We start from the raw sequence: 22,075 nt of genomic DNA on the forward strand, positions 1-22,075 counted from the left end.
AAAAAAAAAAAAAAAAAAAAAAAAAAAAGCCCACAAAATGGAAGTTCCATTCAAGGAAGGAACTCCCGGCAAGAGCAATAAGACGACCTAATGTAGAATTGCAAAAAGAGATTTTATAACCGCTGCCTAGAGAGGAAAATAGAGAACCATATAATGTCACTAGTCTTGTAATACATTTGATTGTCCTGTCCATTTATTGATCATGCGAGCATGTATTCAACTATCATGGGAAAGCAAAATGATCTTGGTTGGTTCTCTTTAATTGCAATGTCTGTAAATTGATGAAATAATCTCAATATAGCTAAGGCATAATGTCTTGGCCCAATGGTTGGCCAAGGTGTGAACTCAGATACCTTTGTGGCTATAAATCATAACTTGGTGGCATTCTATCTACAAATTAATACTACAACCTTCCTGATGTTAAGCGTGGGTGAGTCATATTGCTGTGAGCATGTTTTAATCGTTAATGGTCAATTTCTTAGGGCGTGTCTTCAGATCTCAGAAGGTCTTTCTGATATGCGATGTTTTCTAGAAGAGTTCCTTAGCAAGTGGAGTTTATTGAATGAAGAAATATATGTTCTTGCTGGCGCAAGAAATATTGATGACAGAGAGCATTATGATGATCATGCTCAGTTGACTGTCGATGAATATCTTCAAGTTGTTGAAGTTTACCTCCAGACGCTCATGGAGATAGGTTTGAAGGACGTGGATCTTGCTGTTTCTTGGGTTGAGAAAGCTGCTTTACCTGAGGAAAAGCGTCAGGTAAATATATATGCTTGGTTTAAGATGAATTGAATACGAAATATGCCCGAGCCATGTTCTTGTGCTTATTCTTCATTTCATTTATTTTTCTTCTCTATTGTTCTAACTCTTTTCCTTTTTCGAGGGTGTCCAGCGTGGTATTGAATCTTTTTTTTTCTTGGTTTTGATCTCCTGCTTATACAACTTCATAATGGCTCTACTATTTTCTCAATGTTCATCAGTTCACTACATTTTTCATCTTTGTTTATGCATCTCCAAGAATTTCAACAAGGAATTCGGACGGATGAAGTATTCAATCCTATTATTACCATCTTTCTCAGTACTCTGTTGCATCATTGTGATCTGAAAGAAAACTTGGAGAAAAATTTATGACTTGGAGAAATGAAGTTTGTAAATTTCTGTATATGTGGCTTAATTTTATTTGCACCTAAACCTAGTTTTGCCCGAATACCCTCACTGTCTTCCTCTAGTCTTGAATTTAAAGTTTTTTCTCCCTCAAAGTAGAGGAGCATCTCCCTCACATTCACTTTCTGTTACGTTCAATTTCCATTTCCTTATTTGTTTTTCCTTCAACTCTTTGGCTAGGTACTTTTGAGGAGACTAGACTACCAGCAGTCTCTTAAAGCTGCCAGCTTGTCTCAATCGTCCCCATCTTCTTTGCATAAAGATGACCATAAAGCACATTTATCTTCTTCGGAAGATCGTCAAGAATCAAGAGCTTCAAAAACAGCCTTAGATCCTGGATATCATCCAGATGGAGGGAATGCTAACAGAGAAACGGTTCTAAAGCTACATAAGCTTACAAAACCATGGTTTTGGCCGTTCCGTACAATCACTTTGAAGTTTGGAAGTACTCGGCTGATCATATCCACCAGAAGGGTTCTGCTTAGCTGTTTGTTTGTGCTAATCTATTATCTACTGCGAAGGAAACTAACCACTTTGAAGAGGTATGTTTATTGTCAAATGAAGAGCATATTACTGATCATTTGCTTGCAGTTCTATATCATAGTGCTCAATGCGAACATTGAGAAGCACTTGCATGTTAGAGGTTCAACTTAATAGATGAAGGATATTTTAGCTTAAGAAGTCTTCTTTGTGGGTCAAAGTTTTGATAAATGTCTGTTTTTAGGGATACAGTACTTCGTAAACAGTTTTTTTGAAAAATTAACTGTAGATTTGCATCTTACCGGGTAGACAAATTTGAAATATGTTGTTTCTTGAGCTGAAGTGCTTTGCCTTCACTAGTTTTTGGTATTTTTAGAATTTTCAAAGTATTATCTGATCCTATTTTGATCTTTTTTTTTTTTTTTTTTTTTTTTTTATAAAAATTTTGAACAGGGATTTCAAGGGGTAAAAGCGTTTTTTAACGCGAATTAGATTCTACTGGTTGTAAACATTCAAGGATCATTTTAGACTAAGTTTCTAAGTGATTAAAAGCATTTTCTTTTCATTTTAAAATACTCTCTTAAGCATTTAAAATGCCATTCTAAATATAGTTATCGTTTCTTGGCAATATTTTATTGATAATTATGTTGAATGTGTTGGTTTTCTAATCTCTCAGGATGGCTCAGAAACAAGCTTTGTCCGCAAAGAAAGCAATGGTAGACCTGTGGCAGCTTGCATTTTCATACCAAGTTAACCCTTTAGCTATTGCCCAGCCTCTTTCTGGGGTACCTCGTGGAGCCTCATGATTCTCTTAAAACCATATTTGTATTCTGCCATTTGATATAAAAGCAGCATTTACAACCATTTTTCTTCAATGGCTGCTTCATTGTCTGGCAGTGCTGGTGAAGAATATGATCTATGGAAGCAGCTACTAGTATGAATATTGAGAATAGAATATTTGCTGAATGGTAAAATTCTCTATTTATAATTATTTATAGAATTTAATAAATTACTAAGAAAATAGAAAGAGAATACAAGATATTTACCCAAATAAAAGAACAGAATACTTATGTTAAATCGTATTAGAAGGCTAAATATTCTCAAGGATAAGGAGAATTTGTATAGAGGGAGGGGAGTTGATTTGCATGGATGGATAGATAAAACGTTTGGATTTCTGTGATTATTTTTTTGACAATGAATATAAAAAAATTATTACACAAAATCTTATATTTTTTTAGAACGAGTTGGGGATTATTAGAACCAATGCTGTGAGCTTCCAGAATACCGTGAAATCTTTTTAAGTCATTATTCTTTTAAATTTTATTAATAAATTTTTCTATAATTTAGTAAATTTGACCATTTTGTTTTAGTTGCTTCCAAAAATGAAATTTAATTATTGCATTGATTATTAATGAAATTTAATTACTGCATTGATTATTAGTACTATAAGCAAATTGCTTAAGATAAACACAACACGCCCTTCGTTTTTTTCTAAATAATCGAGATATTTGGTAAAGAAAAAAATTGATTTTTTAGAAGTTTGTTAGACTCCTAACTAAAGATTTATATATTTAACAAACACAAAATAAAAAAAATAAAAAAAATAAAAAATAGAACAGGGAGGGGGCATTACAAGCCAGAATTAGGAAAGTCCATCCGAGAATTAGGACATTTTCTTGGGAGCTTTTTGGAGCATCAGGTCAATGTTCACATTTAATTTCAAAATGGAAATGTCATTATTAGAAATTATTAGAAAATACGACTACGATTCACCACGATGATATGATATTATCCACTTTAAGTAGATATGATATTATCATAATCTCTGGAGTTTGCTATTAAAGATAGTATTTCTGATAAATCCATGATCAACTCTATAATTAGACATGGCAGCTATGTACACGTTATTAATGAATTCAACGAGTGGTGATGAGGGTGTTCGTAAACAGGCAGAGTTGGCGCTATCTGACACTGATAGTCGATATGGGTTTCACTCATGTCTCTTGGAGCTGATCACTTCACCAGGTTTAGTTTCTCAGCCCGATCTTCGTCTTATGGCATCGGTTTATTTGAAGAACAATATTAACCGTTATTGGAGGGCAAGTAGTAGACACGTAAATCCGAATTTACGGTCGACCCGTCTAGTATTTTCTTTGTTTTTCTTTTGTTCTGGCTAATTTTGCATCTTCCCATTCTCATATTCTTTTAGTTTCTGAGTTTCAGTGGAATTAGCAATAATGATGAGAAGGCTCATATCAGGAAAAATCTCTTGAGAGAACCAGATTATAAGGAGGTATGGGAGGTAAAATGGTAACACTAAAATATGTTCACATGGAGGTAAAATGGTAAAATCATCGAATTCACAGGGAGGTAAAATGGTAACTCTAAAATATGTTCTTCACCAGTTGAAGATATAGGCTGCAAACACTTTGGAACTAACTGCAAAACTTGAGTTACTCCTTATTTAGGCTTCTATAAGCTGAAGGACCAATGTAGATATATGGAGAGAAAGGGTAAGCCATAAGGGCCTTAAAGAAACGGAGGCTAAGAGATGTCGTCATAGCTTTTTACGAGTCTCGTTTGCGCGACACACACCGGGAATAACTGGTGTTTCAGCTAAAGCACTAAGCTTGGATATGATCTTGCGTGATAATAATCACTTTCGTGCAACCTTCAATATACTAAATATCGACACTAAGCTTGGACCGCAGTGCCGATATTTTGCTCTTGTTTTGGCTTTTAAGTAGCCTCAAAGTTCTAGAGTTGGTCTAATCCCTCTTTCCATTCTCTCAATCCCTCTTTCCATTCTCTCACCGACAGAATGGGCCTTTCAATTTCACTTAACAAAACGACTTTAACTTTGATTGCCTGTTCATAATCCCTATTCAAATTGCTTGCTTAGAATCGAGAATGAAATTTTCATTCTCTACATGCTAGATCATGAATTAGTAACTACATCCAATTTCCAAAAAAATCGATTCTTCCTACGTGACAACCATCAAACTCTACAATAAATATGTAAAAATCTTAATAGGTAGCTACCATCATTTGAACCATACATAACTTCAAGAACATCACAGCATAGAGATGACTCCTTCGATCAGTACATCTAAAATCTAACAGTGACTTTGTTCAACATGAAGCAAACAATTGCCAAATTTTAAAAACTAAGCAGTAACGAAGGAATGGGTGAAACAGAGCAAGAATTCTCAACCATGGAAAATGGAACAATGAACATATTCTAACTGATTGAAATCCAAAACGAAGCAAAACGATTACAAACACATATTTGAAATAAAATGATCACTAACCACATAGTTTTCACATAATACTGCAGAGATTCATTCGAAAATAAGACAATTACAATCCAGAATTGGGCATCAAGTATAATTCTTATTACGAGATCAAACATGCCAAGGTTAGGGAAACATATCTATAAATGATCATACCACTGATTTAACAGGAGCAGAGTCGTCGGTGATCTTGATGTAACCCATCTTCTTAATGTTCTCCTTGTTATCATCACTAAAGTCATCCTCCTCCTCAGAATCGTCATACACAGAAGAACGATCCCCAAATCGACCAGCGCACAATGAGTACGCCAAATACATAGTAGCAGCAGTGAGAGCGCCGCAGCCGACGCCGAAGAGCAGAGCAACAACAACGGTGAGAATATCCTTGGTGCGATCACGGAGAGAGGTGAAGTCAAAAGGGAAGTGTTGATGAAGCGAGTGGGGCCTAGGACGAGGGAGATCGAGGAGGAGGATGTCGTCGGGAAGGGAGAGGGAGGATGATTTGAACTCGGTGATGTCGACGATTAGGGCCATCTCGGAGAAGGGATGATGGCGGGAATCGAGGGTTCGGTGGCGGAGAAGGGAAAAGGAAACGAAGAGGGACTTGCAAGGGCGGGCATCGGAGGAGAGTGAGAGGGAAATTGTGAGGAGAAGGAGGAGAAAGAGGCGCGACGCCATGGAAGGAGGGAAGGGGAAAGCTTTGGAGGAATGAAGAAGACTGTGCCGTCCAAACTCACTCTTCTTCTTCTTCTCTTCGTTTCACCAATGGACCAACACGCTTCAAATTTCCCTTTTCCACTGTATTTTATATATATATATATACATATATATATATATATATATATATATATATATATATATCTATATATATATATTTAATGAAAATTACAATTAACTTTCCTTTAATAACAATTTAATCCATAAATTTTAATTTATATCAATTTAGTTGGTAATATAATAATTTAACACGGTCTCAAAAATATTTATAAATTTTTATAAAAATTTAAAAATTAGTTTTAAATTTTCAAAAGAGTTCAAATTTATTAAATTTTTCGATTATATTAAAATTTTTGGAGATAATTTTTGAGACGATAATAAACCATTCTTGTTCATATATAAACAGTAATAAAATTTGAATTTTTTTTATAGAGCGAAGGATATTAATTAAGGATAGTTTTTTAAAAATTGTTTAAGTAAAAAGATGGTAACCAAGCTTTGGGTATGTTTGAAAATTTGTTAAAAGTTTTAAGGTATTATTGAAAGTTTTGAAAATTTATAAGTATTTTTAGAATGAATCATAAATATTTTTATTAATTTAACTAAAAATAAAATAAAAATAATTCACGATAAACCATAGCCTCACTGAAACAATTAATCCCATTGTCAATTGCTAACGTGACCAAAAATTGAGTAAGTCGGTCGAGGTTGATATTTTCATAATTAAAAAATAGAAAATAAATATTAGAGATGATAATAAATGTTTGTTACAGTTAATTGAACATAATTCAATTAATTAAAATACATCGACTTTCTTCTTAAAAAGGTTTCAATAAAAATTTGTCTCCCATCCAATGTGAGAATATTTGCTAAAATCATCACCTAAATGGAGACCATTGTAATCATTTACGAAATCGAATAAATTACAAAGTAAATGAAAAGTTAAATATGATACCTATGATAAACGGTAATTGAAAGTTTTGAATTCCATGACCTTAGTTAGCATCACGAGGGAGCCTCTTTTCTCCTCACCTACAAAACCATCGCTTCCGGTCATTTTCTACACGATTTGACCATCCAATGTTGGCCACAACATGGCATTGAAATCTGTGGGGGCTTTGTCTTTCCGTGATGAAGAGTAAAGTTTGTACCAGAAATAGATGGAATCTATGACTTCAAACGTTTAAATCTATGATATCGTATTATGTTTGAAAAAGTTAGTAAAAATATTTCATAAACTATGTCGTAAACTTATTTAAAACAATATTGTTATAATAACATAGTTGGAAATCATCGATAACATTTATTAAAATATATATGAGTGTCTTATCTTTATCTGAAAACGAGTAACACATTGCTCCAGTATTTAAAAATACTTAATAAGTAGTCTCACTGTTAGTTAGAGTCGTGAAATGCAAATACAAGTAATCATGGTGAGACCTATCGTTTTATAAAAACATCATGGTATGACCTTGAACTCTACTTTCCAATCCGGGTAGGATTAAATGTATAGTACTTCTCTACGCATGACCCGACACACACACATTGATGTTATAATTCACAAATATAATTAGAATACCGGTCAAATTTGACTCGATCATGTTCTTAAAGTTAGATGAAAGTATCTGGGCAAAGTTATTTTTTCTTCTATTATCTTCGTCTTTGATTAAAAATTAATAAATTTCCTGACCTTTGTTTGGAAATTAGTTAATTCACATTTAATTTAATTAAGAATTGTGTATATTCACAAGTCAAATCAAAATTTTAATAAATTTAGAAATTGACGGTTATTATTTTCCATATACCAATTATAGCCTTTAATATTTTCTTTAATTAAAAGAAAATATTTTTATAACGGTCTTTACCCATGATTTGTAATCAAAATTGGATATCGGATGACTTTGACATTATCTTATATGATATTTAGTCTTTAATTACGGTTTATCATAGATACTGTATTTGATGTAATTAATCATTCTTTAACACATATAAACGATTTAAATATATTCAATTTTTTCTATAGTCGGATTTGTTAAGATAACGACATAAAGATATGTTTGGTGGTGTTACTAGATGTATAGCTGAGAGCCCATGACAAATTCAAAATTATTTGAATTACAGTCTTTTTTTTTTTTTTTTTATTCAAACAATAATTATTAAATAATAAACCCGACCCAATATTAGACTTCAAATCAGAATAATCCCTTTTGTACACTCGTCTTCAATTTCTCAAAAACGCTCGTTTCCAACCCCTTCACTCGCCACTCACTCCCCAATTCCTCTAACCGCCCATTTCCCACCACGTTTTGCTTCGCAATCTGTGCTCCTAGAGAAGGATTCTTTCTGTTTTTCATATAAATTCCCTGTTTTCTCAATTGGGTTGTCTTCTTTATCTCATTTCTCTCGCTCTGCATTCTTTGTTTTCTTGGGAGTTTGATTTTGTTGCACTATGGCCTCTGCTGCTACTCTTAGTCCTGCTGATAGTGAGAAGCTATCTAAGCTTCAAGCTGCTGTTTCTGGGCTGACCCAGATAAGGTATGGAAATGTGGATGTAAATCCATTTGTATTTGTGTATTTGTGGCATTTTTTTTGGTGTGATTTGGATCTGTGGGATCTGTTTGAGAAATAGGTTGTGGGTTGTGATCTCTGTTTTGTTTGATTTTGTGCTGCAATGGGTTATGAGATCTGATTCTCTATTGGTTTTGGCAGTGAGAATGAGAAATCTGGATTTGTCAACCTTGTCTCTCGCTATCTCAGGTAATTTCTAATGTGTATTGTTGTTCCTTGCAATGGGAGTGGAGCTTTCAGATTCATGATTGATATCATTTGAGAATGGCGCTTTTGTTTGTTGATATTACTTTTTTGTTAGAACATGTTTAGTTATTGATATCACTTTCTAGAGGGATGTGTTGGATGAAAGTCCCACCTCGGCTAATTTAGGGAATGATCATCGGTTTATAATCAAAGAATACTATCTCCATTGGTATGAGGCCTTTTGAGAGGCCCAAAACAAAGCCACGAGAGTTTATACTCAAAGTGGACAATATCATACCATTGTAGAGAGTCGTGTTCGTTTAACAGGATGTTCTTCCCCTCATTTGAATCAAGAGAGTTTCATGTGGAAATTTGCTGAATCTCAATCCGGAACCAAAAAGAATTGATTAATGGATTTCATCATAAGCGTGGTACGGTTGGGAAGGAACAATTGCTGAATCTCAATCCGGAACCAAAAAGAATTTGCTGAATCTTTAAAGGGTGTGAAAACCTCTCCCTATCAAACCTTGAGGGGAAGGCCGAAAGGGAAGGCCCAAAGAGGACAACATTTGCTAGCGGTGTGCTTGGACTGTTACAAATGATACCAGAGCCAAACACAGGGCGTTGTGCAGCGATGAGGCTGAGCCCCGAAGGGGGGTGGACATGAGGCAATGTGCCAGTAAGGACCCTGGACCCTGAAGGGGGGTAGATCTCACGTCGGTTGGGAAGGAGAACGAAACACCCTTTGTATAGGTGTGGAAAGCTCTCTCCAGTAGACGCTCTTTAAAATCCTTGAGAGAAAGCCCAAAGCGGATAATATCTAATAGCAGTGCTAGTGCTTGGGCTGTTGCATATGAAATCTAATCTAATTTATTCTTCTTGATTTTCTGAATTTCTGGTTGAAGTGGGGAAGCACAGCATGTTGAATGGAGCAAGATCCAGACACCAACAGACGAAGTAGTGGTTCCTTATGATTCCTTGGCACCTCTACCTAATGGTATCCTCTCCTTAATTTTGTCTACATTTTCTGTTCATGATATTTTCTTATTGAAAGCTCATATAGTTCTTTGTTAACGTAGATCCTGCTGAAACCAAGAAACTATTGGACAAGCTTGTCGTTTTGAAGCTTAATGGAGGTTTGGGGACGACGATGGGCTGCACCGGTCCCAAGTACGCCCCTTTCGACCCATTTTCTTTCATTTTTCTTTTCTCATATTATCTTCTGAGGTGCTGAAGTTCTTATCATGCATTTGATTCATTTTATCATTTTTGCTACCAAATTCATGCTGAAAGACTAAACCATGAGTTTCAATGAGCATAGGATCAATTATTTTCGTCCCCATAACATAGGTTGCTTGAGCTTCGAAATTCATACCCTTTAGGACTTTCTCAAGGTCGTTTGCAAGGACTTTATACACAAGTAGTTCAACTCATAGGCACTTAAATCCGTGCCACCAATACTGCATTACTCAAGGCTAAATATATGTTTTAGTCCTGATGTTGAGTGCTTTTCAATCTTAGTCCCTATTGTTTAAAACGTTTCAATTTAGTCTCGTGTATTAACACATCTTCTGATTTAGCCTCGAATTGCTGGTGAGTGTCGAAATCTTCTGTGCTGCAGGTCAGTCATTGAAGTCCGGAATGGTTTGACATTTCTCGACTTGATTGTTATCCAAATCGAGGTTTTACTCACCCTGTTCTCTCATAAACGATTTCGTTTACGTTCCTTGGTTCTTATACTCGATTTTGAGAATCATCCATGTCACTTTTGGTAGAATCTCAATTCCAAATATGGGTGCAACGTTCCCTTACTTCTTATGAACTCATTTAACACTCATGAAGATACTCAAAAGGTATTTAAAATCAGTATATGCTTATTTCCCATGTTTTCCTCAGTATCTTGCGCTTTATACTAACTCTTCTTTATATCAGATCATTGAAAAATACAAAGGTTCAAATGTGGAGATCCATACTTTCAACCAGGTGAGTACAAGATGAGATGGGTTAGCTTTTTTCACGTCTTCTTTTTATTCTTTGGAATGAATTGTTTATCTTTTTTCTCATTGGATTATAAACAGAGCCAATATCCACGTTTGGTTTCTGAGGACTATCTTCCACTCCCTAGCAAAGGACGCACCGACAAGGATGGATGGTATGATATAGATACTCGTTTAGTACACGAAAGAATTTGATCAACTTTGTCTCCTTGAGCCTTTTCTCATTAAAATTAACAATGTGTTTGCCTAGAACCGCTTTTGTTTCAGTCTGAGGTGCCAATACGTGCCTACGTACTTCATATCTTTGTATTTGTGTTCATGTGAAGGTACCCTCCTGGACATGGTGATGTTTTCCCATCCTTGAAAAACAGTGGCAAACTTGATGCTCTGATATCTCAGGTCTTTTCACACGATCCCGCTGAACATGTCTACTTCGATGAATCCTTGTATTTATTTCTCCTCGTATTTTACTTTCCATGTTTGCTTATGCAGGGTAAGGAATATGTCTTTGTTGCGAACTCCGACAACTTAGGTGCTGTCGTGGACTTACGTATCCATATTTAATTTTTCGGAGGCCTTAGTTTCGTTTAAGCCTTTAGTTTACTTCTTACTTGTTGCTTACTAAACGAAACATGAAATCTGTTCCTTGGGCTTTCATTATCCTTGATTCTGGACATTATAGAAATTTTAAACCATTTGATTCACAACAAGAATGAGTACTGCATGGAGGTATGAAAACAAGTTCAACCATTTTATGTGTGGAAAAAGATATTCCGACATATTCGTTTATTATTCTTAGTGTTTCTTGTGCTTTTAACATTTTTCGTTATCGATTACGTGTAGGTGACACCGAAAACCTTGGCTGATGTGAAGGGTGGTACTCTTATTTCTTATGAAGGGAAGGTTCAGGTATAATGTTACAGAATATTATACCACCACCTGGTTAGTTGGTCTGCAGACGATAAATATTTTTCGTCTTGTAACATTCTTTTCATGTCATGGTGCAGCTACTCGAAATCGCTCAGGTCCCTGATGAACACGTGAGTATATATCAGTGATGATTATGTTCCTTCATGTCTGGTAGAACTCTTTGTTTTTCAAGAAGTTAGCTGTGCTTTTCATATCACAGTAGATGCTTTTATTGTTCTTTGTTTGGTATAGGTAAACGAATTCAAGTCAATTGAGAAGTTCAAAATTTTCAACACTAATAATTTGTAAGCCATGTTTCTGGAGAGTTCTTGATTGATACACATTTAACAATCACTGAGAGTGCCTTGCGAATAAACTATTGGTAATGTATGATTCAGGTGGGTGAACTTGCAAGCAATTAAAAGGCTTGTGGAAGCCAATGCACTTAAGATGGAGATTATTCCGAATCCCAAGGTAGTTTCTGTTCTTGTAATGCGGGCCCATGCAAATAGAAAATGTAATAGACCAAGCCCACCGCTAGTACATATTGTCCTCTTTGAGCTTTTTCTTTCGGGCTTCCCCTCAAAGTTTTTAAAATGCGTCTGCTAGGATGTTGGGTCCCGAAGGGAGGTGAATTGTGAGATCCTACATCGGTTTAGGAGGAGAACAAAGTATTCTTTATATATAAGGGTATGAAAACCCTCCTTAGCAAACGCGTTTTAAAAACCTTGGGAGGAACTCCAAAAAGAAAAGCTCAAAGAGGACAATATCTGCTAGTGGTGGACTTGGGGCGTTACAAATAGCCACCTTAGTTGGAATTTGTAGTGGTGCTTTTACACGGACAGGGGACTGATATACTGTCATCATTCTTAGGAAGTTGATGGGATCAAGGTTCTTCAGCTTGAAACAGCAGCTGGTGCAGCAATCAGGGTATACACTTACTCTTGATTTGGTGTGTGCTATGTTAGTATACATGGATATTAATGCCTTGTACTTGTCTATTCTCTGCCAAATAGTTCTTTGATCATGCCATCGGTATTAACGTACCACGATCGCGTTTTCTTCCCGTCAAGGCAACTTCAGATTTGCTTCTTGTCCAGGTTAGTTCTTTCATCCATCATCACAGGCTCTACTGTTATTGGTTTGATGTTCTTAACAAGCCAATATTTGATGGTCTACTTTTCTCTGCAGTCTGATCTTTATACTTTGGTTGATGGCTCTGTCCTTCGCAACAAAGATAGAAAAGATGCTTCCAATCCTTCTATTGAACTGGGGCCTGAATTCAAGAAGGCAGGATTTGTTCTCTTGACTTGCTATCTTATATGAACATGTTGGTTACTGTACTTTTTTCTTATAATTTTACAGGTTGGTAACTTCCTGAGCCGATTCAAGTCGATCCCGAGCATCATTGAACTCGATAGCCTTAAAGTGGCTGGTGATGTTTCATTCGGGGCTGGTGTCGTTCTCAAGGTATGAATCTGCTTCTGTTTTCTGGTTTCTGATGTATCATCCAATTAGCAGATACCATATAACATAATGACCCTGTAATTAGGAATGCTAGTTATGGTTGTTTTTCAAACCAACCTTGCAGCTCGAACAGTCAAAACGAACATAATTTATCCAAATCAAAACCTACAGGCTCCACACAGACACGTAACTACCCGTTACACGTCATCCTCATTCTTCACACGCTTACGTTTGTATGCTTTAGTGATTTGAGACTCGTAAGAAATGACATTACAGGAGTTTGAACACGTCTTTGTCCTGCTATTTTACAGGGAAAAGTGAGTATCTCGGGTAAACCCGAGGCAAAATTAGCTGTGCCCGATAACGCGGTAATTGAAAACAAGGTACGAGAAAGAGGAGTTAAAATCTGTTATAGAAGATCATGGTTATGAAATTTGGACAGTGAGTTGAATGTTTTGGATAAATTTGATATGCAGGAAATCAATGGAGCAGAAGATTTCTAAACCTTTGGTTGCCTTCTCAACTCTTTCAGAGCAGAAGCTCTACGGCATCTTAGTACCTTTTTTTCTCTTTAATACCAACAAAATCATGCAAATTTGTCTCTAATCCACACAGTTTGGCAACTCTTCTTTTCGATATGATGAACTTTGTTGGCATTAAAGTTTATGAGTTTATATTAATATATAATACACAATAATATATATGAGATTAAAGTTATAATACGTTTAAATAGAGAAGAGGAGAGAGAATGGGGAGAGATTTCTCCTCATGCCCATCCCCGCCCCATCCCTGCTTGATGGGTGGATCTTGTAGTCAAGTTCCTTTCTACTTTTACACTCAAGGACTAACCTTCATTAGGTCTGGGTCCTGCAGTCAAGTTCTTTTCTACTTTTACACACAAAGGGCTAACTTTCAGTAGGCCCGAGAAAACTGTTGCACGCCTTAGTTACCTTTTGGAAGGCCTATGCCCAAGAAAACTTTGAGAAGGACGTCTTCACCGTCCTAAGAGATAGTAAATATCAATTATCGTTGAAATATCAATTATCTGAAGGCTTATATTTCAGGTATGCTCTTTATAGACTGCTTTGGAACGATAATTAATGTTCGGTTAAGGGTAAACAAACTAACAAAACTTTCTCTTTGAACTTCCCTTCGTGATAAAGCCTAAAATGTTAAAAACGCTACCGGCTTCCGGTGAGACCACCGGCCACCGATGAACATTCTTAACGAACCCCTCTTTGGATCAGAACCGACGGTGCGTCATTTTTCCCCTCCACAAATTGACAGGTTTCTTGTTTTTCAAGCCGAAAACCTTCCCCACCAACCTCTCTCAGTCTCTCGACCTATTTTATGGATCTCCCTTACAAAGAAATCAAAGATTCTTAATGAACACAACAAACCCAGAAATACCCACATCCAAAACCTCCATTCTGTCTCGAAAGCACCCTCTGAAATCGGATCATTTGCTTCTGTCGAGGGCTGTTTTGTAGGTGGAGAAGTTGAAAATTGAGGGTTTATTATGTTTGGCGGTGTTCAATTGGGTATTTTAGCTGCGTTTGTTGTGTTATTTGTGCCGATGGGAATGGCCGGATGGCATTTAAGCCGTAATAAGATGCTGTTCTTCAGCGGAGCCCTTTTCATTACTCTCGCAATCGGTGTTCATCTCACGCCTTACATTCCCTCGGTTTCTGATTTCGTTACCACTGTTTCTTCTGTCGTCGTTTTCGATAGCCGAGTCTCGTGTGTTTCTCAGTTACATGAAATCGTCTGGGAGGTCAAGCAGAGCGATGGCTTTAACCCGTTGAGTAATAACTCTGTTAATTATGAGAAATCGTGGAAATGGGGGAGATCTTCTCCTGTTGTTGCCTGTGATTTTCAGAAATTGGCTCCGATGGATGCTTCCGATTTGCTTAATGGATCATGGGTCGTCGTCGCCGGTGATTCACAGGCGAGATTGATGGCTTTATCACTGCTGGATTTGACGATGGATTCTCAAAGAATGGAAGCCATTAGAGGCGATCTGTTCAAGCGGCATAGTAATTACCAAATTCTGGTTAGTGAAACTGGGATGAAACTGGATTTCATTTGGGCTCCTTATGCTTCTAATTTGACTGATTTAATGGTGGAATTCAAGCAAAATCGAAGCTACCCTGATGTTATAATCATGGGGTCAGGGCTATGGCATATGCTTCACTTTACTAATGCATCAGAGTTTGGGTTTTCTTTAGAATCACTTAGAAATTCTGTTGTTTCACTGATTCCATTGACTCCAGAAGTGGGTTCTGGGGCTTTGACGGGCTCTGTATCCATTAGAGCCCCACATTTGTTCTGGATTGGAATGCCAACGTTGATTAACTCGATGTTGAACAGTGAGGAGAAGAGGAAGAAGATGAGTGATACAATGAGGGTGGCTTATGATGAAGCTCTCCGCAGAAGCAAGCTTCTGCGGTCGTCTGGTGGGCCTCTATTGTTGATTGATATTGAAACTTTGAGTTGGAATTGTGGGGTTCGATGTAGTGTTGATGGGATGCATTATGATGGTGTTGTATATGAAGCTGCTATTCATGTAATGCTCAATGCTTTGCTTATTGAATCTCATCAGAAGCTGTGAAGGAAGGAGGTTGAGGCAGACTCCATTGATGATGCTTGTAGAAGAGCTCGTTTTTTCAGGATTCTCTAACACTAAGTTCATAAGATGAGAGGTGAATTCTATCCTTTTTTTTTTTTGGCTTTCTTGGTATTCTGAGTTGGAGTCCCATTATTCTTTGATCTTTTCCTCTTCCCTCTGGTTAAGGTAATAACTCATAGAATCTCAGTTCATGAATCACAGGCTGCAACCTTTATATTGTATAGCTTTGGAATTGGATCATCATTCATAAATTCTTTAGGAATGTTTGATTGATAAGTCTATAGGCTGCCAAAGTCAGGATGGTTTTGATTCAATCCACCATTTTCTTTGGGGGTTTCTATTAGTTAGAGAATTGTATATATCTGGACATGACGTGACATTTTTTTTTCCTTCAATCAATAAACTACCCTTGTTTATATAGATTTCATATTTATCTGCTGTTGTGATGAATATTGTTATCTGTTTATCTCATGGGGGCACATGGGCTGCTGCTCAATTATGGTGACTTGAGTAGGGGCTTTTGCTAGGCTCATAGGCACATGGCAGCCGAGCAAAACGAACAGTTACAATAGCTACAATTAGTGTGGTGTGATCTCATATTGGTTGAAGAGGGGAACGAAACATTTTTTACAAGGGTGTGGAAACCTCTCCCTAGAAGACGGCATTTTAAAACCGTGAGGCTGATAGTGATAGGTAACATGCCAAAGTGGACAATATCTACTAACTGACGACAATATATAACGGGTCAAGCGGAGGGCTTGAGCAGAAGTGATGACCATATTCATCAATATACCTGCTTGTAGATCATCTAATGGAACAACAATTGATCTATTATGTACAAGCCTTGAGATTGAGAGGGATTCTGTGCTGTTAGTGGAGCTGCTGCCACAGGGGTTGCCATTAAGAGAGGAGTCCACGAAGGGTTGAAGCTTGGCGGTAAAAGTAGAGGCAATGGGTGACCACTGAAAGGACGCCAGAGGAGTCCAAGGAGGGGAACTAAAGGATAAGAGAGACATGTGAGAAGAGGATAGGAAATGAATGGTTTCCATGATATACATCAAAGCATAGGGAGACAAAAATAAAATGTTTCACGGTATAAGAATCCAAACTAAATAAATTTAGTAGTATTATTTTGTGTAGTCTGAAAAGGATTTATAACTGTTATTGACCTGGTCCACGAGTCAAAACGCTAATCATGAATCACCGCTTATAAGATCTATAGAGAGTTCAACATGGTGACATAAATCACTCAACGTTAACATTCATCTCGACACCGATCACTCAATTTAAACATTCATCATAACATAATGTCACAACATTTGTCGTGATCTAATAACTTCTTTTCATAAAATATGTCAAGTAGTTTCTTTGAATGTAAAAGAGATAGGTCTTGAGAGTTAGAACCTGGTAATCACAGCCAACCAGATCAAGAAGATAGAGAACAAGTAGTTCTGGTGCAGTAACTTATGCAATCAACCAACGCCTTCTTGTACAAGATCCTCCACTGCACTGCCAGTTTCCATCTCTCCAGAGAACGTTTAATTTTCCCAGTTAACTGTAACTCAGTTTCCTCTCTATTCACCAGGCCATTGGTCTCCAAGAAAGCACAAAACTCGCCTCTGACAGTCGATGGCATCTTCCCGAGCTCTCTTGGTACCTGCAAATCCTGGATTTTGCAGATGTTGCACAAAAGCTGATTGTCTTCTTCAACCGACGTTGGCAGATTGTTTAAAACAGCATGGCAGTTCTTTGATAACCACTGCATGACTAATACTTCATTCTTGACCGAGAGTTGAGACCCGGCATAAGCAAGATGCCCGACACCTCTACGCTTGTTCGGGTGGGTTGCCCATAATCGCAGAGCAGAAAGTAGAGCAAAAGATGGGTTTCCATTTTGGTGAATAAAAAGAGACTCCTTAGGCCAAGAACTGGAACTATAAATGTCATGTTCCAAAGGAATGAAAACTCTGTCATTTGGATTTTCCTGAAGAAGAAACCCATAATACTGAAGAAGCTCTAAGTTTGTGTATGTACCATAGCTTAAAAGAACCTGCATCAAACAATAGAAAGATTTCAACTCCACTTCTTATATGGGTGCAAAATATTAAATGACATCAAGAAAATATAAAATACCTGCTCTCCTCTCTTATAACTTTCCCGGGCATAGAAGCAATATGCAGAAACATTTTCCTCAAATCCACCATCTGTCAAAGCCCGCTGAGTATCTTGTTCCTCTTTGTGTAACCCATCAGTAGTTATGTTTCCATTCAAAGAAGCATGTTGGGAAAAGGATGAGACATCCATAATATCAAAGGACTCCGCCTCAGGTGCAGCATAATTAAACAGGTCACCAACTGGACATAAACATCCGGCCTCATCCCATGGTACATACAATGCCCTAGATGATATCTCTCAAAGGAAACATATATTTTTAGTATTGAACTATTAAACGTAGAAAGAAGTTAAATAAACTGAGATTAAGATTGAGAAAATTTACATCGGACCAAAACATTCTCATGTTTAGTGAATCATCGAATAATGTACAAGACAGGACAATACTAAAACCTCCACAAGAAGGGCTAATAGAAAATTTCAAAACAACTGGCATTCATAAACAAGAGGATGGGTTATATTCTGTGGCAACAAAAGGCTATGGGAAATGGGATGTGAATACTAAATTCACTCGTACTTGAATGAACGTCCTAGTATCCTTATTGTTCAGGCTGATTCAAAAGCCGTGCAAGCTTCCGCTTCATAAGTCGGAAGAAAAAGAGTGAACTAATAGAGGCAGGGTGGCACCATTAGATAGAATAGGATTCTTAATGATACTTACAGGCTGGTAATGGGTAATGGAAGGACATATAATCAGCAAATGGGTGTCATTTGGTGGTTTTTTCTTCTTTAAGAAAAGCATATTTGCACTGACCTTGGACAGTTGTTTTGCATAATTTACCCACACGAGACCTCCAGCAAAACCACGTTTAAATGATGCATTAAAATTTTCACCAAACAAAAATGAAGAACGATAAAAATTAAAAAAAAAACTTCAAATCTTTGAAGAAAATGTGGTGGGTTTGACTACTCTGTATAAATCTAGGTCTTATCTAACGATGCAGTACATTCTTATAGCATGAATCCAGTGTGCTTACAGTTGCAGAGGCCCAGAGCCATGCCTTGAATGTTTGGAGTTGGTTTTTAATATTAGATTCTTCCATTAGTCCTTTAACTCCTCTCCACTCCGCACGAGACTTCGAAGCAGCCTTCTCTGCTTCCCAGAGGGCATAATCCACCTGTTAATAGACTTTAACTCTTTATTATAAAAAAAAAGTCGAAAACACATGTAAAAAATCATTATTGAATATGATTCATGAATATGAATATAATCCTAAGAAATAAATAAATAAAAAAAGGCACAAAACGAAAATTGAACCTGCAGGGCTTGCTTTTCAAATTCTCCAAAAGTTGCCAGTGTTTCGTAAGTCGTGGGCAAATGCTTGAAGTAAGGGAACCACCAAGAACTGCTTCCTTTACCAATCTCGTAGAGTAAGCAGAAGGTCAACTTCTGCATTTGAGTTTGGGGGGAATTGATATTAGTAAACCTTTAGAACATTCTAACAAGGGAAAATGGATAATGTCTCAGATAAACACACCAGAAATATTTTAGATAAACAACTTCAAATTTAAAAGAGAATTAAATTAAGTTAAATCCCAAAGATCTTTGTCGCAGTTGCAGTAAGGTAAGAACTATTAAACATTAACAAAGAATGGAATATAAAACATCTTTAAACATACCTATGGCCATTCATGTATAAAGGAACTTTGAATAACATCCCTTCTCTTTTTCCATTTCAAGGGACAGGCATGCTTGTAATTCTTAAAGTTTCTTCCCAGGTCTCTCCTTTGAGATGAAATCACTCGTCAAAACCTAGCTCATTAGGCACATGAAGGTGCTTCAGGTATCTGATGGCTCAAATGGCATCACCATCCATTCAAATATGCCTTCCCTAGTAATGAAAGCCATCACCTATTTATACCCAGAACAAAAGTGAATCAAACGGTATCTATTTGACCATTTTCAAATCTACCTTGAGAAGGCCTTGGCACCTTCTCTTTCATCTAAAAAAATCTAGTAACGGAGGGATTAGGAACATACATTTCATTGTAATTTGGTATATGTTTGTGCTATCCATGCACATGCACTAAGTTTCATCCAGGTCCGAGATTGCACACGGGTTCAACCTTGGCCTTTTGTCCTTTATTGATTACTCATTAGGACTTATTTAATAGTAGGCCAGGTGCAATAAGGTAGAGACAGAAATTAAGCTAGAAAATCCATAAGAAAATGTAGTTCTTTTGGTTCTAACCTTTTTCCTCCGTTCGTAATTACCAATGCCCAAACAAAATCTTCTGCACAATTGATTGTGAAAAGCTGTTTCTCCACTTCTCAATTCCTACCCTACCTTCTATGGGCTATAGGGCGAGGTTAGAACGTAGTTATAAAGCTACAATATTCAATTCCCAACGTCTATAAGAACATTACAAATCTATCCACTGATCGTACACGTTGAGAACATGGAGCGTCTTTGAGGATTCTTTGTACTGAACAAGATGGTTGTTTCCCCCTCATCAAGTTTACCCACACCTAAAATATTTTCCAAAGGTACCTGTTTCAAGATTATTGGACTTCCTTCAAGTAAGGTTTCTCTACCCTTAGCTCCTGATATGTTACTGGTTGAGCCATTGGGGGTTTCCTTTAATTCCTTGATTATTGAAGGTAGAAGGACTCCCAATTTGGAAATTCTTTGATCAACCATTACTCCCCCTGTGTTGTACATTGCCTGGAAGGTCTAAGTTCAATCTTTTAGATGACTGATTCTGCTAGAAACTCTTCTAGTTGTTTTTCAATCTTATGAGTCAAGTTTTGATCGGTTAAATTTGTGATAGGATGGAGGTCTTATCTTGAATACTCAACCTTAATCCTAAAAATATATAGGTAAATTCGTTGATTCTCATCAGCCTCTGTACAAACACCAATAAAAATCACTGTCTACAGTATAATGATCACACTCTTGTATAACTGTTGCACATACTAATAGGCAGCTTACCAACAGTACTAGGATTGGGAACAAATAATTTGTGTTCAAGACTAACATATACGTATTCTTAACATCAAAAGACTTTTTTAAGCTCTTGATATGTTTAATGTACCATGTATTTGTAGGGTTTCAAAAGGTTATTTTGCACCTTTTTCTCACAAAAGTTCGCGCTAATTATGCATAACTGAGTGTAGAAAGAAGAGGAAAGCCGATGTTAGCAAGGGAAGAACCTGAGTGGAAGAAAGAGATGGGTATCTCTTCAGAGCCATGGAGAGCTTCTCATCTTGCAACGACAAACTTTGGGTCGTCAACAAGACAGATTTTGGAACTTTTAGCACTAATTCTCCTTTGGTAAGATGACGAACAGCCCCCAAACCTCTCCTGAAGCAAAACTTCCCTCAAAATTGAATACATAGAGTTAAAGAAAAAAAAAACAGAGTGATATAACTCGAAAACAAGAAATCAGAGCATACCCGCCTGCATCAGGGAAGAAACAGACGCATAAAGAACGACCCAAACAAGAATGTGAACACTGTTTGTCGACAGAATCTGAAATTCCGTGATCCGCCGCCCATCTCAGCAGGCTTTCAAAACTTTCTTCGTTTCCCATTTCATAAACCCACCATCAAAACCTCTGCCCTCCCCTACACACCAGGTTTAAGCCTCTGTTTCTTCACCATTTTGTCGAGGTATTAATTTTAGGAAAAATATGTACGGCGACGTCGCCATGGATGAATATTTATGGAAAAATAATTTCAAAATATTAAAAAAATAAATAAATAATAATAAACATTTTACACTGTTAATAAATTAAAATCTTTATTATTTATATTATATTCAAAGTTAATTGATTGTTTACTATATAATAAAAATGTCGATTCATCTCTTATGTTTATATCAAATTTATGGACATGTAAAAATATCGATTGACATGTAAAAATAAAAAATCCTAGTAAATATTATTTTTTCAATCACAAAAATTACAATTATGGTTTGTGGAGCGAGAGATTGCACCATTTTAATAGTAATTTGTATCTTTATTCCCCGAGTTACTTCCTTGATTATAATAGGGCGTTTGAAAATTTTGAAAGAAGAAAACAAGTGTTACGGGTTTGTTTAAGTAGGTTGTTCAGATAAATTTAGGAGTTTAACATGTAAAATTGAGCATAAAAATATATGATATGTTATAGTTTGACTCGATAATTATTTTATGTAGCAATTAGAGTTTCCTTCTAAGCTTTGTTGGTTCAGTTTGGTTAGGATATTTTGTGAGGGACTATCACGAGTTTATTAGTCACTGTCTAGATAAGAGCAATGGTCCACATGGATATCAGTTGTTAACAAGCACGGGCTGCTCTCCTCTAGATTATATGAGGACTCAGTCATGAACTAATCTTTAATAGTAAACTATCTAGACTTATAGGGTTAGTATACATAAGTAATACATACAAAAACTTGTAGTTACAGGATGTCCTACGTGATATGAGTTCACATGTAAAGTCACTTCTTGCAATGTAAATCATGAAATTCTACTAGATTTGTGCCGTGACAATAACATACAGGATC

The 22,075-nt window shown here is 36.6% G+C and overlaps 5 protein-coding genes across 7 annotated transcripts in view; 3 read left to right on the forward strand and 2 right to left on the reverse strand.

Moving 5' to 3' along the window:
• The window catches only part of LOC111442442 (protein APEM9-like), a 6,307-nt gene extending 3,698 nt beyond the window's left edge, over positions 1–2,609 (forward strand). For both annotated transcript variants that reach the window (XM_023079882.1, XM_023079881.1), the window contains exons 4-6: positions 483–762; positions 1,348–1,709; positions 2,324–2,609. In XM_023079882.1, coding sequence (XP_022935650.1) covers positions 483–762; positions 1,348–1,709; positions 2,324–2,453 — 772 coding nt within the window. In that variant the 3' untranslated portion in view covers positions 2,454–2,609. The remainder of the gene's footprint in view (positions 1–482; positions 763–1,347; positions 1,710–2,323) is intronic.
• Positions 2,610–5,090: 2,481 nt separating this feature from the next.
• LOC111441715 lies at positions 5,091–5,618 on the reverse strand. Its single transcript, XM_023078812.1, has one exon. The coding sequence runs from the start codon at positions 5,616–5,618 to the stop codon at positions 5,091–5,093; it is 528 nt and encodes a 175-aa protein (XP_022934580.1).
• A 2,228-nt stretch (positions 5,619–7,846) lies between these two features.
• LOC111442469 (UTP--glucose-1-phosphate uridylyltransferase-like) lies at positions 7,847–13,445 on the forward strand. Its single transcript, XM_023079917.1, has 21 exons — positions 7,847–8,192; positions 8,367–8,414; positions 9,317–9,408; positions 9,491–9,581; positions 10,033–10,093; positions 10,187–10,264; positions 10,344–10,394; positions 10,490–10,563; positions 10,735–10,807; positions 10,901–10,958; positions 11,091–11,137; positions 11,252–11,317; positions 11,416–11,448; positions 11,570–11,622; positions 11,716–11,791; positions 12,191–12,247; positions 12,334–12,417; positions 12,509–12,607; positions 12,683–12,787; positions 13,096–13,167; positions 13,261–13,445. The coding sequence occupies exons 1-21, from the start codon at positions 8,107–8,109 to the stop codon at positions 13,285–13,287; spliced, it is 1,431 nt and encodes a 476-aa protein (XP_022935685.1). The 5' UTR covers positions 7,847–8,106; the 3' UTR covers positions 13,288–13,445.
• Positions 13,446–13,944: 499 nt separating this feature from the next.
• On the forward strand, positions 13,945–15,842 carry LOC111442035. The gene has a single exon (XM_023079283.1). The coding sequence runs from the start codon at positions 14,304–14,306 to the stop codon at positions 15,393–15,395; it is 1,092 nt and encodes a 363-aa protein (XP_022935051.1). The 5' UTR covers positions 13,945–14,303; the 3' UTR covers positions 15,396–15,842.
• A 722-nt stretch (positions 15,843–16,564) lies between these two features.
• Positions 16,565–21,209, reverse strand: LOC111442034 (protein SET DOMAIN GROUP 40). 2 transcript variants are annotated; one of them, XM_023079281.1, is made up of 6 exons: positions 20,983–21,209; positions 20,740–20,890; positions 18,844–18,975; positions 18,563–18,703; positions 17,547–17,822; positions 16,565–17,463 (listed from the first exon to the last, which is right to left on the reverse strand). In XM_023079281.1, exons 1-6 carry the CDS (start codon positions 21,117–21,119, stop codon positions 16,840–16,842), a joined length of 1,461 nt encoding a protein of 486 aa, XP_022935049.1. In that variant the 5' UTR covers positions 21,120–21,209; the 3' UTR covers positions 16,565–16,839. The 2 variants fall into 2 exon arrangements, with proteins under 2 accessions (XP_022935049.1, XP_022935050.1); XM_023079282.1 differs by having other exon boundaries at positions 20,740–20,901; positions 20,983–21,107.
• Between the last annotated feature and the right edge of the window lie 866 nt (positions 21,210–22,075).

The sequence above is a fragment of the Cucurbita moschata genome, unplaced genomic scaffold (assembly GCF_002738365.1).
Source record: "Cucurbita moschata cultivar Rifu unplaced genomic scaffold, Cmos_1.0 Cmo_Scf00004, whole genome shotgun sequence".
Taxonomy (NCBI): Eukaryota; Viridiplantae; Streptophyta; class Magnoliopsida; order Cucurbitales; family Cucurbitaceae; genus Cucurbita; species Cucurbita moschata.